General features: G+C 43.1%; 1 protein-coding gene across 3 annotated transcripts in view; it reads right to left on the bottom strand.

Moving 5' to 3' along the window:
• LOC126213405 (zinc finger protein 431-like) overlaps positions 1 to 14405 on the bottom strand; it is a 185830-nt gene that overhangs the window by 68501 nt on the left and 102924 nt on the right. For all 3 annotated transcript variants that reach the window (XM_049941130.1, XM_049941129.1, XM_049941131.1), the window contains 2 exons: positions 11238 to 11330; positions 10104 to 10196 (listed from right to left, as the gene is read on the bottom strand). In XM_049941130.1, coding sequence (XP_049797087.1) covers positions 10104 to 10196; positions 11238 to 11330 — 186 coding nt within the window. Of the gene's footprint in view, positions 1 to 10103; positions 10197 to 11237; positions 11331 to 14405 lie in introns of those variants that run through there.

The following is a 14405-nucleotide window of genomic DNA, read 5'->3' as shown; positions in this document are numbered from 1 at the left end:
CACATCATATGAAATCTCTTTTTTTCCCATTAGGAAACTATTAAAGAAAATACTCTTATGTTACTGATAACACAAATAACTTTCAGTTGAAGTTCACTGGCACTGTAGACTGCAGTAACACATCATAGGCTAGACAGTGTTCTGGGTTTGTGATGGCAGGGCAGGAGGGGGACAGTATTATCAAGCTTGTGAAGCTCCGCAACTCATGTTTGTCACATCCATGTGCTGCTGCTGCCAGTTGAATCCAATGTTGCCAGATAGAGAGAGGTTTCTCACAGTGTTTAATATATGGCCAGTTTTAAGCCTGGCAGGAATTTTAAATCAAACACTGGACATTTTATTAGAAGACACACATGAATATTGTAGGATATTTTTTGAAGAAAAAAGTGTGCCATACCCCATAAAATATAGTACACTTTTGTTTCCTTTAAAATAGAAAGTCAAACTGATGATCTTTCCTTGTGCCACTCTTTGGGTCTCAGTGACCTGCCCTTCTCTCCCAACCTTCCTGTATCTATTACTAACTCTTTCCAGATGAAGGAACTAATAACTCCAAAAGCTAGGGAAGTTCCTTGTACTTTTGTGTGCATTTATTGTCAGTACTAGCGATTTAACCTCCTGAAGTTCAGTGAAGGGCTGCCATTTTGTCTGACAAATTTGTAGTTTTGAGCCATTCCAGAACGTAAGCTTGAGAGTAAAATATAATTTTCTGAAACTTATCTTTGGTTTTGCATCAGGGTTTATCTGTAATATCTATTTTCTTGTCTGTGGAGGAAAAATATAAATAATTTCCAACATCTATTTTTTTAGAGTTACAAGTACAGGTTACAATGATATGAAGAATCTTTGTCTTGAAATTACCTAATGAACTGATCAGTATGACGCTTCTTGTGTGCTAATTTGAACTGTGTAGACCATGTTACAAAGTACATTGGTTTGGGTATAGTGTTAGAAGCATTGTGAGTTAACATTCATCATATTTGCTACCAGATATGGGACTAAAAATACTGATTAAGTTGTGATATACAAAGAAGAATTTAATGTCAAGGATTCTTACTACACAGAAGGTAGGTCAGGAAGTTACGTTTAACCTAAAAAACTTTTTTTTTTAATGGTGCTGTGAAACAAAAATTTTATGGGCGAATTATTTTGTGGATGAAACAATAGAAGTTTCATTTGCTGAATAAGTTACAGAGTAATGCATCTGTATATAAAGGCTGGAACATTGTCACACATTATTAATAATGTTAAAGATAGTGGATACTAAATTTGAGAGAGAGAGAGAGAGAGAGAGAGAGAGAGAGAGAGAGAGAGAGAGAGAGAGAAGACAACAACATGTCACAAGAGTTCAGAAAGGAAGGAAAGAGAGCAACTTAGCAAATGTCTAGATTTAAAATAAAGGAAAAGAGGAAGAAAGAGTTGTGAAGAGTATGTACAAAGAAAGGAAATGCAAAACCATTCGTCACTGTAGTGTAATCTTCAGAACCCTATTTAGGTTCATACTAATTCCATAAACTTAAGGAAAAGCAGTGGAATGATCAGAATAGCTACATTCAGACAGCCCAACTTGGAAATATGCAGTAACAAACAAATTAATTGTTCCAGTGCAACAACTTCCATACTGTTTAGGCAAACATTAACAACACAAACTGAATAACAAGGTTTAAGAAGGAGAGAAGCTAACAGTTGAATTTTTTTTTACAACAGAGATGACAATCTGTCAAGCACCTGACAGATGGGATACTATGTTATTTGAAAATCCGAAGACTAAGATGCACAGAGGTCTGCAAAAACACTACATAGTATTATCAGCTCAGGGAGCTTATAAGTAATTTTAGGCACACAGAGAAATGGGGCACATAAAAAATACTTTCATTCATTACACATTTTGTTGGTTTTGAATACATCTCAATGTATGTATGAAGGTATCATGCCAACTCTGATTATCTGGTGAATGCACCTAAAAAGACACTGGAAAGAGCATTTTTTCACAAGGTACAGAGTTATTGGAATGTGTAGTCTACTGTTAATTCATGTGCACTATAAACTCATGTGTAAAGTGTAAAAACTAACTCCTAAACTTCACTCCACATTAAATAATGAAGTTGACTGACAATATGGTAAAATGGAAAAAATGGATTGGTGTTGACAGGCAACACAAATATGCAGAAGTTATTCCTAATGTTGTGTCAGAAATTTAAAAGCAAATTTTATATTTAATATTTCACTGCTACATTAAAAATTCGCAATCTGCTGAATTGGGGATATGTGCAAAATGGATCTCTCAAATGTGGAAATCTACAGACAGACTTTGTAGAAACTGTTTCTCTGATTAATGAAGACAAGTCAAAGTGTTCATTCATCACATGAACAAGTACAGGCTTCACAGGATGCTGCAGGAACATTTTACCACGCCACCATCACTTATGAAATCTAACACATGAAACAGTTACTGTTCCTGTGTTGTCATATAAATAATGGCTGATGTAAAGAAGATCTCGTGTCTCAAAAAATTTGAGACTTTGTTGAGATGGCTGTACATCACTATTTGAAAACAAGTATACATTATACGGTTTATGTTCAAAAGTATTTGAAGCGGAAATTGACTGTGTTATTCTTTGCTGCATGATACGGTAAAGTTGTCATGAATGCTACTGGTGGTACAATGAGGAGAGGAGGTGGAACCACATGAAACACAAAAAATAGTATGCTGGCTGAGGTACAGATTTTTATGAATTTGCACAAATACAGATTCAAGCAAAAACCTTGTTTTATACTACTGGAAGATGGGTTTTTGGACAACTGACTGATCATAATTTACATTCAGCTAAAATTTTTCGCTCATATTCAGAACTATTATTATTTTTTACCTTAAGCTATCATAATATTGTTGTCACAACAACCCTGAATTTTGAAAAAAAATAAAATGAAACATCTTCTCATAACGGGATGCAACCCATCAAAGATGTGCTGGGTATTCAGAGGTGTAAAATGATTCTTGCAGGGATCAAATGCTGTGGATGAAGACAATTGCAACAGATGATGGAAAGGATGTGCATAATGGTCTGATAAATCCTGGATTGTTTGTCACTGCAGATATTTTAAATGAGAGAGGTATAAAACAATTTCTATGGCATCTCTCAAAAAGCAGAAGCTATGGTAATGTTTTTGAAGCCCATTTCAAAGGCTACAATTTATTCACACTATAAAAAAGTGATAGCACTTTTTGTTAGAACTGAATGAATTTGAACATTAATAAATCAACCAATGATTATTTAAAAAGCAACAGATATTACTTGTGTGTTAAGAATTCGGACATAGGACTGTGTTGCAGCACGAATATATATATATATATATATATTAAGAAGAAAATGTAATATAATGAAAAACTGAAGGACTTGCGTGTTTAAATCATATGATTTAGGTATAGTTTTAGTTTTTTAAAGTATCAAAAATTGCACTATGAATGACACTATTTGTGCAAGAATCTATGGTGTCCCAAACACAATTAGCTTTTGACTTATCTTCAAGATTTTAAGTTTTAGATACAATTACTGCATGCCTAATGTAACACATTCCATATGTATTTGTATTTTAAAGAAAGGGTGCAATTCAAACCATTTCTGATTTAAATGTAATTTTAAAAAATTCTTTCAGGAGCTATCTTTAATTCCACACAGCCAACTGTGTGAACACATTATCAATCATTAGAAAAGAAAAGTTACTATAACAATTAATGAAACTCACTTTTCATACATATTATTGCCCAAGAGGAAACTTGGAATCACTCTTCCTCAGCTGAATTGTACTTTTGATTCAATCGACCTTTAATGAGTAAGTATACTGTTGCATTCCATAAAGAAATAATTTTATCTCTATCCACAGCAGCTACCAGGAATACTGATTATAGAAGAAATTCAAATTATTTCCAACATCAATTGGTGGATATTTAGTGCTTCAGTCATTTCTACAATGAAGTAAACAAATTTATTAATTAATTTACAGGTACTGTCGGTTCTTCACTGCATTTTCTTCATACAAAATTACTTTTAGAAGCTATGCTCATTTTTCGATAATATTTAAATGTGACCTTTGGGTTGTTCATTAAAATTATTTACACTGATACCTCAGAACAAGGGTAATTAGGTTTATGTTTGATAACTGTCCCAATAGAGTTGACCCAAACATCACTACCCAAATGTTCTGAGAAACAATGGTGCACAAATTACATTAACCTCTCAACAGAGCCACATCATTTCATGAGAAGAAATTAAGAATCTTCTGCCATTTATTCAGCCATAAACTCACTTGGGGATCAGAATTATTTTGAGAAAATATTAAATTCTTTATAAACTTGACACTGAAGACAATATGATTCATTGTTGAACACTTAGCACATGTGCACTGAGTTAACTGTCTTGTAAAAGATATGTACAATACCAATCGGTGTTTGCAACATCTGTTCTCAGACACTGGGCTTAACAGACCAAGTATTATTTTGAACATTATACATACTGATTAGACAGAAATTAAAAGAAATAGTTTACCAGTAAAATGAAAAAAGGTTACGCATATGTACCCATTTGCAGCAAGTATTTGTTTGGTATTTTTCTGTAAGTTTAATAGGTAAGAGGTGCAAATAGGAGACTTAAATTATCAATGAAATGTTCTCCTTCACTATTTAATGCAGTCTCCCTATGCTGGGATGACTTTTTCATTCTGTAACTGTAGAAGTAACCTGGTTTTAAGGTGAAGAACTTGTTAAGTAGGGTTGAGAGCGCATTTTCATCTGGAAAGGAAGTTCCTTGAAGCTTGTTCAGTAGAGAGCAGAAAAGGAGAGAATCTGAGGGTGCTACATTGGGTGAATAAGGTGGGTGTGCAATGACTTCAAAACTCAACTCCTGTGAACTGTATTTTGCGTCTAGCAGCTTGCAGGTTGGTGTTATCCTGGAGTAGTGTCTTCCTGGTCATTGTTCATGTACTGTATCTGCAACACATCTCAGTTCTTGACAGTAAATGTCTGCAGTAATAAGTGGTTACACCAAAAGGGCGCAATTCATAGTAAACCACACAGGATGTAGAGCATTATCTTTTGTGGGTGCCTTTTGTTGCTGTTTTGTTTGGGCTCAACCATTCCTTTCTTTTCCTTATTTTTACCACAAATCCACCATTTCTTATCAGCATAATGATACAGGGCATGAATGATTAGTGTTCTTTACAAGCAACTGATGACAGGCAAGCAAGGATGTGCATATGGCCACACATTTTTGTGATTTTGTTCCAGTGCATGCAGTATCTGTAGACCCTATTTTTGAACCTTCCCCATTGCACACAAATGTCAGAAGGTCAAGAAGTGAACACAGTTCATTGAATTTGAAAGTTCTCAAGTACAATGACATGGATCATTGGGAAGTAACGCATTTAAGTGATCTTTATCAAACCCCAAAGGTAAGTCACTAATGGCACAGCAATTCTCCTTAGAGTGACAAAATAATTTTCTTGCCAAGCTCTGTCCAATGGCTTTAAACACAAACATGGTGCAAATGTTTCTAGCTGCCTCCACTGCTGTTACCCCTCTGTAGAACCCAAACAGATGAATATGTCAACAGTGCTATTTCTCCACTTAGCACTCCACTTTCTAGTGACCACCATTCCACTCAGTATCTCCAAATGACAAAATGACAATATGTAGACTCAAATATATGTAAACTCAATGAGCAACAGCGAACTACAAATAAATAATGACAACTGATAAATAAACCCTCAGTAACTGGAATATGAACATGCAAAACGAAAGTGCTATCAACTAAGGCACCAGCTTAATATTTAGAAAAAAAAAAAAAAACTGAAAAAGCATCAGGCCATGAAAACACTTATTTCTTAACAGTAGTTGAAAACATTAGGGGGAAAAGTCACCATTGAAATTAGGTCCATCAGACTCAGTCAGGAAGTGTATACTTGACCAGACGTCAGTTTCATCATATGAATGGTCAAATCAATCACAAAAATCATCTGGTGACAGAAGGAGGAAGTCTTCTTCTTATTATCGTAACAATCTAATTACTAAAATATGTGCTGACTTTACAGCATGACTGAAATATGTATTGGAAGTGGAGAAAACTTATTGGCATCACATTACAACCTTGATCTCCCATTACTTGGGGAAATACAGCGTTATTGTGTGAAGAGAAGTACATGTACAAGAACTGATTCTTAGCTTAGCAATAAAAACCTGGGTCTTAGTGATAAATTATACCTTGGGAGGAAAACTGAATACAAAATGGGGAAACAACACATATAATGTCCCACAGGGCTCAGCTTTTGACTTATCCTGAGCTACATAGATGATGTGCTAAAACCATTGGAGGTATCTTCAAAATCTGCAATGCTTGCCGATGACACAAGTACACTGATAACCGGCAAACACATTTATACTAGAAACAGCCAGGAGAATAATGGAACATGCTCGCAATTGGTTTACAGGCAACAGAACAAAAATTCGATCTTTATGCTTACATAAACACACATCACGCAATTCCAAAGAAATTCAAATGACTTACATATACAAGGAGATACCAGCGACAGACACTGGATGAGGATCCACAAATTAAGTTCTTGGGCATTCGGATCAAAAATAGATTAAGGAGGCACCTGCAAGAGAATGAGTTAACCAAAAACCTCTTATCTCTCTGCCTTGCAATTAATGAATCTGCCTCCAGGGTGTCAACTTGCAGAAATGCCTCCTAGGATGCTTTCACTCAGTACTACCCTCTAGGATAATCTTACAGGGCATGGCAGCTATGAATAAATTAATATTTATCCTATACAAGCTTGTAGTAGGAATGTGATGTGATGTGATGTTATGTTAGCAACTGAACACCTTGCATAAACGTCTTCATTGACCTACGGAATCTTGCACCTACATCTCACTACGGAACTCACTATTGGTTTTTACATTAATTAACATAACTATTTTATTTGTTTCTAGTTGACTGTCCCAGAAGATAATTCCAAAAACAAGTGAAAAATCCAAAACAAGCCATCATAATTGCCTCTGAGTAACTCTGAGGGGATCAACTTGACAAGTTAACCAATTTTTTGACACCCATTTCAATTGAAATCAAAGCAGACACCAATGAATCGTATGCATTATGTTTCACTTAGTGTGTGACCAGTAATGTCTACTACTTCCAGCAACAGGCCATTTCTGATCACTTTACACCTTAAAAAATGAGTCCTCGAGGGATAAGACTTAACTGGTAGCTGCAACATTAATAAGGGTAATGTGCCATGCAATGTGGGACAAGAAGTTTGTTGGTACTGATCATGATTTATAATTCAACTTATGAAATGTGATGAACAGTTTAGTGAGATTAACACTGAACTGAATCTGAAGAGCAGGGAATTCTGTAACAAACTGAAGAAAGTTGACAATATTAGGAATCACATAGATGGACGAAAACAGAAGAGATGGAAAATGATCAGAAATATAATTTTTCATCTGGATGGTGTACCAGTGCATTGGAACCTGCACGAAAGAGCACTTCTGAACAGTAAGCTGCCTGACGGATTGATCAGCTGTAAGGGGCTGCAGATATGACCTTAAAAGTTGCTTCATCACACGGTATATTTTTATTGGTGGGAGTTTGTGAGAGGCCCCACCTATGTGCATCCTCTTTCAACACCTTTGGATAGACTATGATGCAACATGGGAACGGATGCTTAAATGTTGTGAAAAGGATTTTGATATTTCTGATCAGTAAACGATGAATCTAATCCTAAACACAGCTGTGAAAAGCACCTTAATATTGTATGTGCACACATACAAATTGTAAACAACCAAAAAATCATATCGTTCTTTGTAAACAAACGCTTTGCAGGCAGACCCCTAATTCTGTACCTTTATAGCCTTGTGAAATCTGATGATTTTGAACATCCTGAGCAAGGGCTTGTACAGGTATAACTTCTTTCAGCAAAGTATGGTAACCGTAATTTGTCTTGATGGGTTGTTTTTATTATTGTATGTTTCAGAATTGTTTTCATAAAGTTAAATTTGCTTTCACCACTGTAACCTCAGCCCTGGCTAGAGATGGGGTGTGAACATTATTCATTTGTTCATTCTTTGTTTTACACACTGCATTTCTTAAATGTTGCTCCTTCTACATTAGTCAGCTACTTATTTTACCTAGTATCTCCAGAAACATCAATATTTCGCTATCCTACTAATGGCGCATGGTGAAGGGTGCCCCATAACCCTGCTGGACACTTCCTTTCCCATTCCACTCGCAAATACGAGGGAAAAAGGCCTTATATGTGGCTCCATATCAGCCCTGATTTCTAAAATTTATTCTTCATAGTCCTGATGTGCAATATATGCTGGGAACAAAATCGTTCAGCAGTCAGCTTCAAATGGCAGTTCTCTAAATTTTCTGAATAGCTTTGCTCCCAAAGAACATCAGCTTCCCTCTGGGAATTCTCATTTGAGTTCCTGAAGGAACACATGAAGCATCCTGCAACTGAATGGCTTCTCCAACAAAGTATTAATTTGCTAGCTTGCTCTAGTTTCTCATGCAATTACCTAATAAAATTCCCAATTCCACAATTAATACAGAATCTTTCTGGCCATGTGCCAGTAACAAAATGACATGCCCTATTTTTCTGCATCATTATTAAATCCTAGCATTTTATCCTCCTGAGATCACAAAGACTATGTCATTCTAGCTGACAGAGCTAAGATGTTCACTGCACAACTGCATGTGCTACTCAGAATCACTGTTATGGTCACACATCCTATTCGTAGATTTGCTCAGGTGTGTACCACTGTTTAACCTAAGTGGCGGACTTTCAAAGTAACAAGTGGGAGTACACGTCAATGATTTCAGTGCCAACCACATGACGGTTTTCCAGGCCACACAACCAGCAACACACTGTTCTGCACACTTGCATTAGGAGCATCACTCCATACAGTGGACAGAATCTCCACACCACTGGTCCTGGTGTCATGGAGGCATCTTGCATGACCTGTGATCTCTCGGGCTGCATAGGAAGACAACTATGGCCTTTAGTATTTTCATGATAAGTGGTCCTGAACTACAATGCAGCAATGGCATAATATGAGTCTCTGCGGCATTAAGTCTTGGCCTGTTAGCTGTGAACCAGATATAATCCTTTACATACTCTGTGCTGCCCCTAGCATGATAGTTTGGTTCTTTGACCTGTACGCTTGAATAATCACCACATATTTCAGTGTCTCAGGAAGCCAACATTTCCCTGAAGAATCCTTAATAACCGTAGGAAGTTTGTTTATGAACAATGACATCAAGATTGAGCCAGTACCCAAACTTGTGCAACTGTGTGTTGAATGTTTCCCAGTCTTTGTCTAATTTTATTCCTGTGACATGTTTATCAATATGAGCATCTGTTTCCCGTAGCAAGGTCATAAAGCATATTTTAAAAAATTAATCTTTCTTTGTTATATCTGCCAGAACTCGAGTGGTGATCTCATACATGGCTTCATCTGTATACAATCATTCACCAAAAGCCATACATGGAGATTTTCTATAGCTGAAAAATTTATAACTAATACTACACGTACCACAGAAGCTGCCACAACATGTACATGTTATGGTCAAAGTACCAAGACTGATATGCAACATACAAATTTTATCTCCTTTTTCAAAATCAAAAAATTTCTATAACAAAGCCAAGAATAGCTATGATTCACACTATCACTAGTTATTGAAAGATGCAATATTCCTCAACTAACCTACACTATTAGAACTTACACTTCATCTAAAACGGAATTTTGTGACCATCACACCCAGCCATTATGCAATATAGTTGGTATCAACAAGGGCTACAGAAAACATGATTATGCAAGGCAGCAGTCCCATTCCATTTCTATTTAAAACAGTCAGCACGTAAAAGGTGATATGAAAGTCAAGTGCAATTGTATAAGAATACTCTACAATTACGAACAGCAACAAGTTCCAGAAAACTGACAATCTGTGACAATTCCACAGCAAAGCATCTTTTACTCTACACACTTAACAGAAGACTTATTACTTGAAAACATGCAATACATCGAGGATGTAAATACTTACAATAGTCTCAGTTTCATTCATTTCCAAATTTAATTCAGGATCCTCCTTGATAAAATCAGTGGACCGTGATATTCCCAATGGATTTTTAGCAGACTGAAAGAAGCAAACAATCTGTGAATTATAACTGCTTGCTAACTTCTGTGTGTAGGATATAGCTCTCAATGTTCCCTTCTTATGAGTATCATCCAGCTTTACAGAGATTCTTATTGCTTGGGAAGATGAATGTCAGAATCCATCCAAATCAGTTCTAATGCCTCTGATTTTGCTATCAGCCATTGTGTAGTATTTATTTGGCGTACTTTCACTTTCTATTCATGTCACATAAACCACTGTGATTTCAGAGGCACTATGACCTGCTCTATTAGGTGGTCATACTCCCATATAGAAACCTGATATACATGTCTAGCAACATTTCAAAATTAAATTGAGATAATATAGGGATGCAAATAATCTTCCAGCTGTAAACCCATAAACAAAAGGACTTTTTGGCCATTAATCAAATGAATACGGCATTCCACACATTATCAGCAAAATGAACCAAATTTAATGCTATTTACACAGCTTCTTGCTCTTTCACCATGTATTTTCAGTGCCTTCTCTTTAGAAAGCAATGCAAATTTATGTTATGTGTACTGGAGGAAAATCACAAGGAATTACATACAGCCAATGCAGGATTTCAGTAATGATGTAAATACTACAAAGAGTAGAGACTGAGAACTCTAGAATATACACCCACCACGTATCATAGTTCCACATCATGTTACAGTGCTGTGACACAGAGACACGTAACAAGATTAACAATTACTTCTAAGAGGAAGTCTTCGTTGCTCTGTTGACACCAGATATGTACTTAAAGCATTCACGACATAGAATCATAATAAATAATTAATGCAAGGGTACTGATTAATACAGATTTGCTTGTTACAAGTGCAGTTAAAATACAATTGGTAATAACCAACAAATAACACATTTAACTAGAGTCAACTGGAAGACCACAAACATTCTTGAAAATAGCTGGTATCATAGGATACATTTGTTAACAATCCATGAAAATTTAGCTTGAATGCCCCATATTTGTGTCATGACATACTTAATACACTTCCTGCACAATACAGTACTTGTATGAAAACTTACATTATGCTCAGATAGATCAGCATCTTGTTGCAGTTCAGGATCCTGCTTTACCCCAACAGGAGTGTTGTCAGTCCGTAATGGATCTTCAAGAAACTGAAAAAAAAGCAAAAACAAGGAGTGATCAAGGCTTCCGTGTCTTGTTCCTACTTGGCTCTCATATATAAAGTTGGGGAGGCCGAGAAGTTAGGGGGGTGGGACATGTGAGAGGGGAAACGTGGGAGGAGGGCCAAGGAGAGGGGGAGGGGAGAGAGGGGAGACAGGGGAGGAGGGGAGGGGGAAGGGGAGAGAGGGGTGACGGGGGGAGGAGGAGAGGGGGAAGGGGGAAGGGGAGAGGGGGGAGAGGGGTGACGGGGGAGTAGGAGAGGGGGAAGGGGAGAGGGGGGAGAGGGGTGACGGGGGGAGTAGGAGAGGGGGAAGGGGAGAGGGGGAAGGGGAGAGGGGGAGAGGGGGAGAGGGGTGACAGGAGGAGAAGAGGGGGAAGGGGAGAGAGGGGTAACGGGGAAGGAGAAGAGGGGGAAGGGGAGAGAGGGGTAACGGGGAAGGAGGAGAGGGGGAAGGGGAGAGAGGGGTAACGGGGAAGGACGAGAGGGGGAAGGGGAGAGGGGAGAGAGGGGTGACGGGGGAGGAGAGGGGGAAGGGGAGAGGGGAGAGAGGGGTGACGGGGGAGGAGGAGAGGGGGAAGGGGAGAGGGGAGAGAGGGGTGACGGGGGAGGAGGAGAGGGGGAAGGGGAGAGGGGAGAGAGGGGTGACGGGGGAGGAGGAGAGGGGGAAGGGGAGAGGGGAGAGAGGGGTGACGGGGGAGGAGGAGAAGGGGAAGGGGAGAGGGGAGAGAGGGGTGACGGGGGAGGAGGAGAAGGGGAAGGGGAGAGAGGAGTAACGGGAAAGGAGGGGAGGGGTAATGGGAAAGGAGGGGAGGGGTATAGGGAAAGGAGGGGAGGGGTAACGGGAAAGGAGTGGAGGGGAGAGGGGAGAGGGAAGGGGGAAGGGGAGAGGGGAGGGGGAAGGGGAGAGGGGAGGGGGAAGGGGAGAGGGGAGGGGGAAGGGGAGAGGGGAGGGGGAAGGGGAGAGGGGAGGGGTAGGGGAGAGGGGAGGGGGAAGGGGAGAGAGCGGGGAGAGGGGAGGGGGAAGGGGAGAGAGCGGTGACAGGGGGAGGAGGGGAGGGGGGAGGGGGTGACGGAGCGGAGATGGGAGGGGGGTGAGAGGAGGTGGGGGAGATGGGAGAGGGGGTGATGGGGGAGGGGGAGAGGGGAGAGGGGAGAGGGGAGGGGGGGAGAGGGGTGACGGGGGGAGTAGGAGAGGGGGAAGGGGAAGGGGAGAGGGGGAGAGTGGTGACAGGAGGAGAAGAGGGGGAAGGGGAGAGAGGGGTAACGGGGAAGGAGAAGAGGGGGAAGGAGAGAGGGGAGAGAGGGGTAACGGGGAAGGAGAAGAGGGGGAAGGAGAGAGGGGAGAGATGGGTGACGGTGGAGGAGGAGAGGGGGAAGGGGAGAGGGGAGAGAGGGGTAACGGGAAAGGAGGGGAGGAGGAAGAGAAGAGGGGAGAGAGGGGTAACGGGAAAGGAGGGGAGGGGGAAGGAGAGAGGGGAGGCGGGAGGGGGGAGGGGAGAGGGGAGGGGGAAGGGGAGAGGGGAGGGGGAAGGGGAGAGGGGAGGGGGAAGGGGAGAGGGGGGGGGGAAGGGGAGAGGGGAGGGGGAAGGGGAGAGGGGAGGGGGAAGGGGAGAGGGGAGGGGGAAGGGGAGAGGGGAGGGGGAAGGGGAGAGGGGAGGGGGAAGGGGAGAGGGGAGGGGGAAGGGGAGAGGGGAGAGGGGAGGGGGAAGGGAGAGGGGAGGGGGAAGGGGAGAGAGCGGTGACAGGGGGAGGAGGGGAGGGGGAGGGGGGTGACGGGGCGGAGATGGAAGATGGGGTGAGAGGGGGTGAGAGGAGTTGGGGGAGATGGGAGAGGGGGTGACGGGGGAGGGGAGGGGGAGAGGGGTGAGGGGAGAGGGGGTGACGGGGGAGAGGGGGGTGACGGGGGAGAGGGGGTGACGGGGGAGAGGGGGTGACGGGGGAGAGGGGGTGACGGGGGAGAGGGGGTGACGGGGGAGAGGGGGTGACGGGGGAGAGGGGGAGGGGAGGGTGACGGGGAGAGGGGGTGACGGGGGAGGGGGAGAGGGGGTGACGGGGGAGGGGGAGAGGGGGTGACGGGGGAGGGGGAGAGGGGGTGACGGGGGAGGGGAGAGGGGGTGACGGGGGAGGGGAGAGGGGGTGACGGGGGAGGGGGAGATGGGGAGATGGGGGAGGGGGGATGGGGGAGGGGGAGATGGGGGAGGGGGAGATGGGGGAGGGGGTGATGGGGTGAGGGGGAGATGGGAAAGGGGGTGACGGGGCGAGGGGGAGAGGGGATGATGGGGGGAGGGGGAGATGGGAGAGGGGTTGACGGGGGGAGGAAGAGATATGAGAGGGGGTGACGGGAGGAGGAAGAGATAGGAGAGGGGGTGACGGGGGGAGGGAGAGATAGGAGAGGGGGTGACGGGGGGAGGGAGAGATAGGAGAGGGGGTGACGGGGGGAGGGAGAGATAGGAGAGGGGGTGACGGGGGGAGGGAGAGATAGGAGAGGGGGTGACGGGGGGAGGGAGAGATAGGAGAGGGGGTGACGGGGGGAGGGAGAGATAGGAGAGGGGGTGACGGGCGGAGGGAGAGATAGGAGAGGGGGTGACGGGCGGAGGGAGAGATAGGAGAGGGGGGTGACGGGCGGAGGGAGAGATAGGAGAGGGGGTGACGGGCGGAGGGAGAGATGGGGGAGGAGGTGACGGGGGGAGGGAGAGATGGGGGAGGAGGTGACGGGGGGAGGGAGAGATGGGGGAGGAGGTGACGGGGGGAGGGAGAGATGGGAGAGGGGGTGAAGGGGGGAGGAGGAGATGGGAGAGGGGGTGACGGGGGGAGGAGATGGGAGAGGGGGTGACGGGGGGAGGAGGAGATGGGAGAGGGGGTGACGGGGGGAGGAGGAGATGGGAGAGAGGGAGGAGATGGGAGAGGGGGTGACGGGGGGAGGAGGAGATGGGAGAGGGGGAGGAGATGGGAGAAGATGGGAGAGGGGGTGACGGGGGGAGGGGGTGACGGGGGGAGGGGGTGACGGGGGGAGGGGGGACGGGGGGAGGGGGTGACGGGGGGAGGGGGTGACGGGGGAGGGGGT

This window comes from Schistocerca nitens, chromosome 11 (assembly GCF_023898315.1).
Source record: "Schistocerca nitens isolate TAMUIC-IGC-003100 chromosome 11, iqSchNite1.1, whole genome shotgun sequence".
NCBI classification, from domain to species: domain Eukaryota; kingdom Metazoa; phylum Arthropoda; class Insecta; order Orthoptera; family Acrididae; genus Schistocerca; species Schistocerca nitens.
Note: the sequence above shows the minus strand (reverse complement) of the source record. Positions and strands in the feature narration are given on the sequence as shown.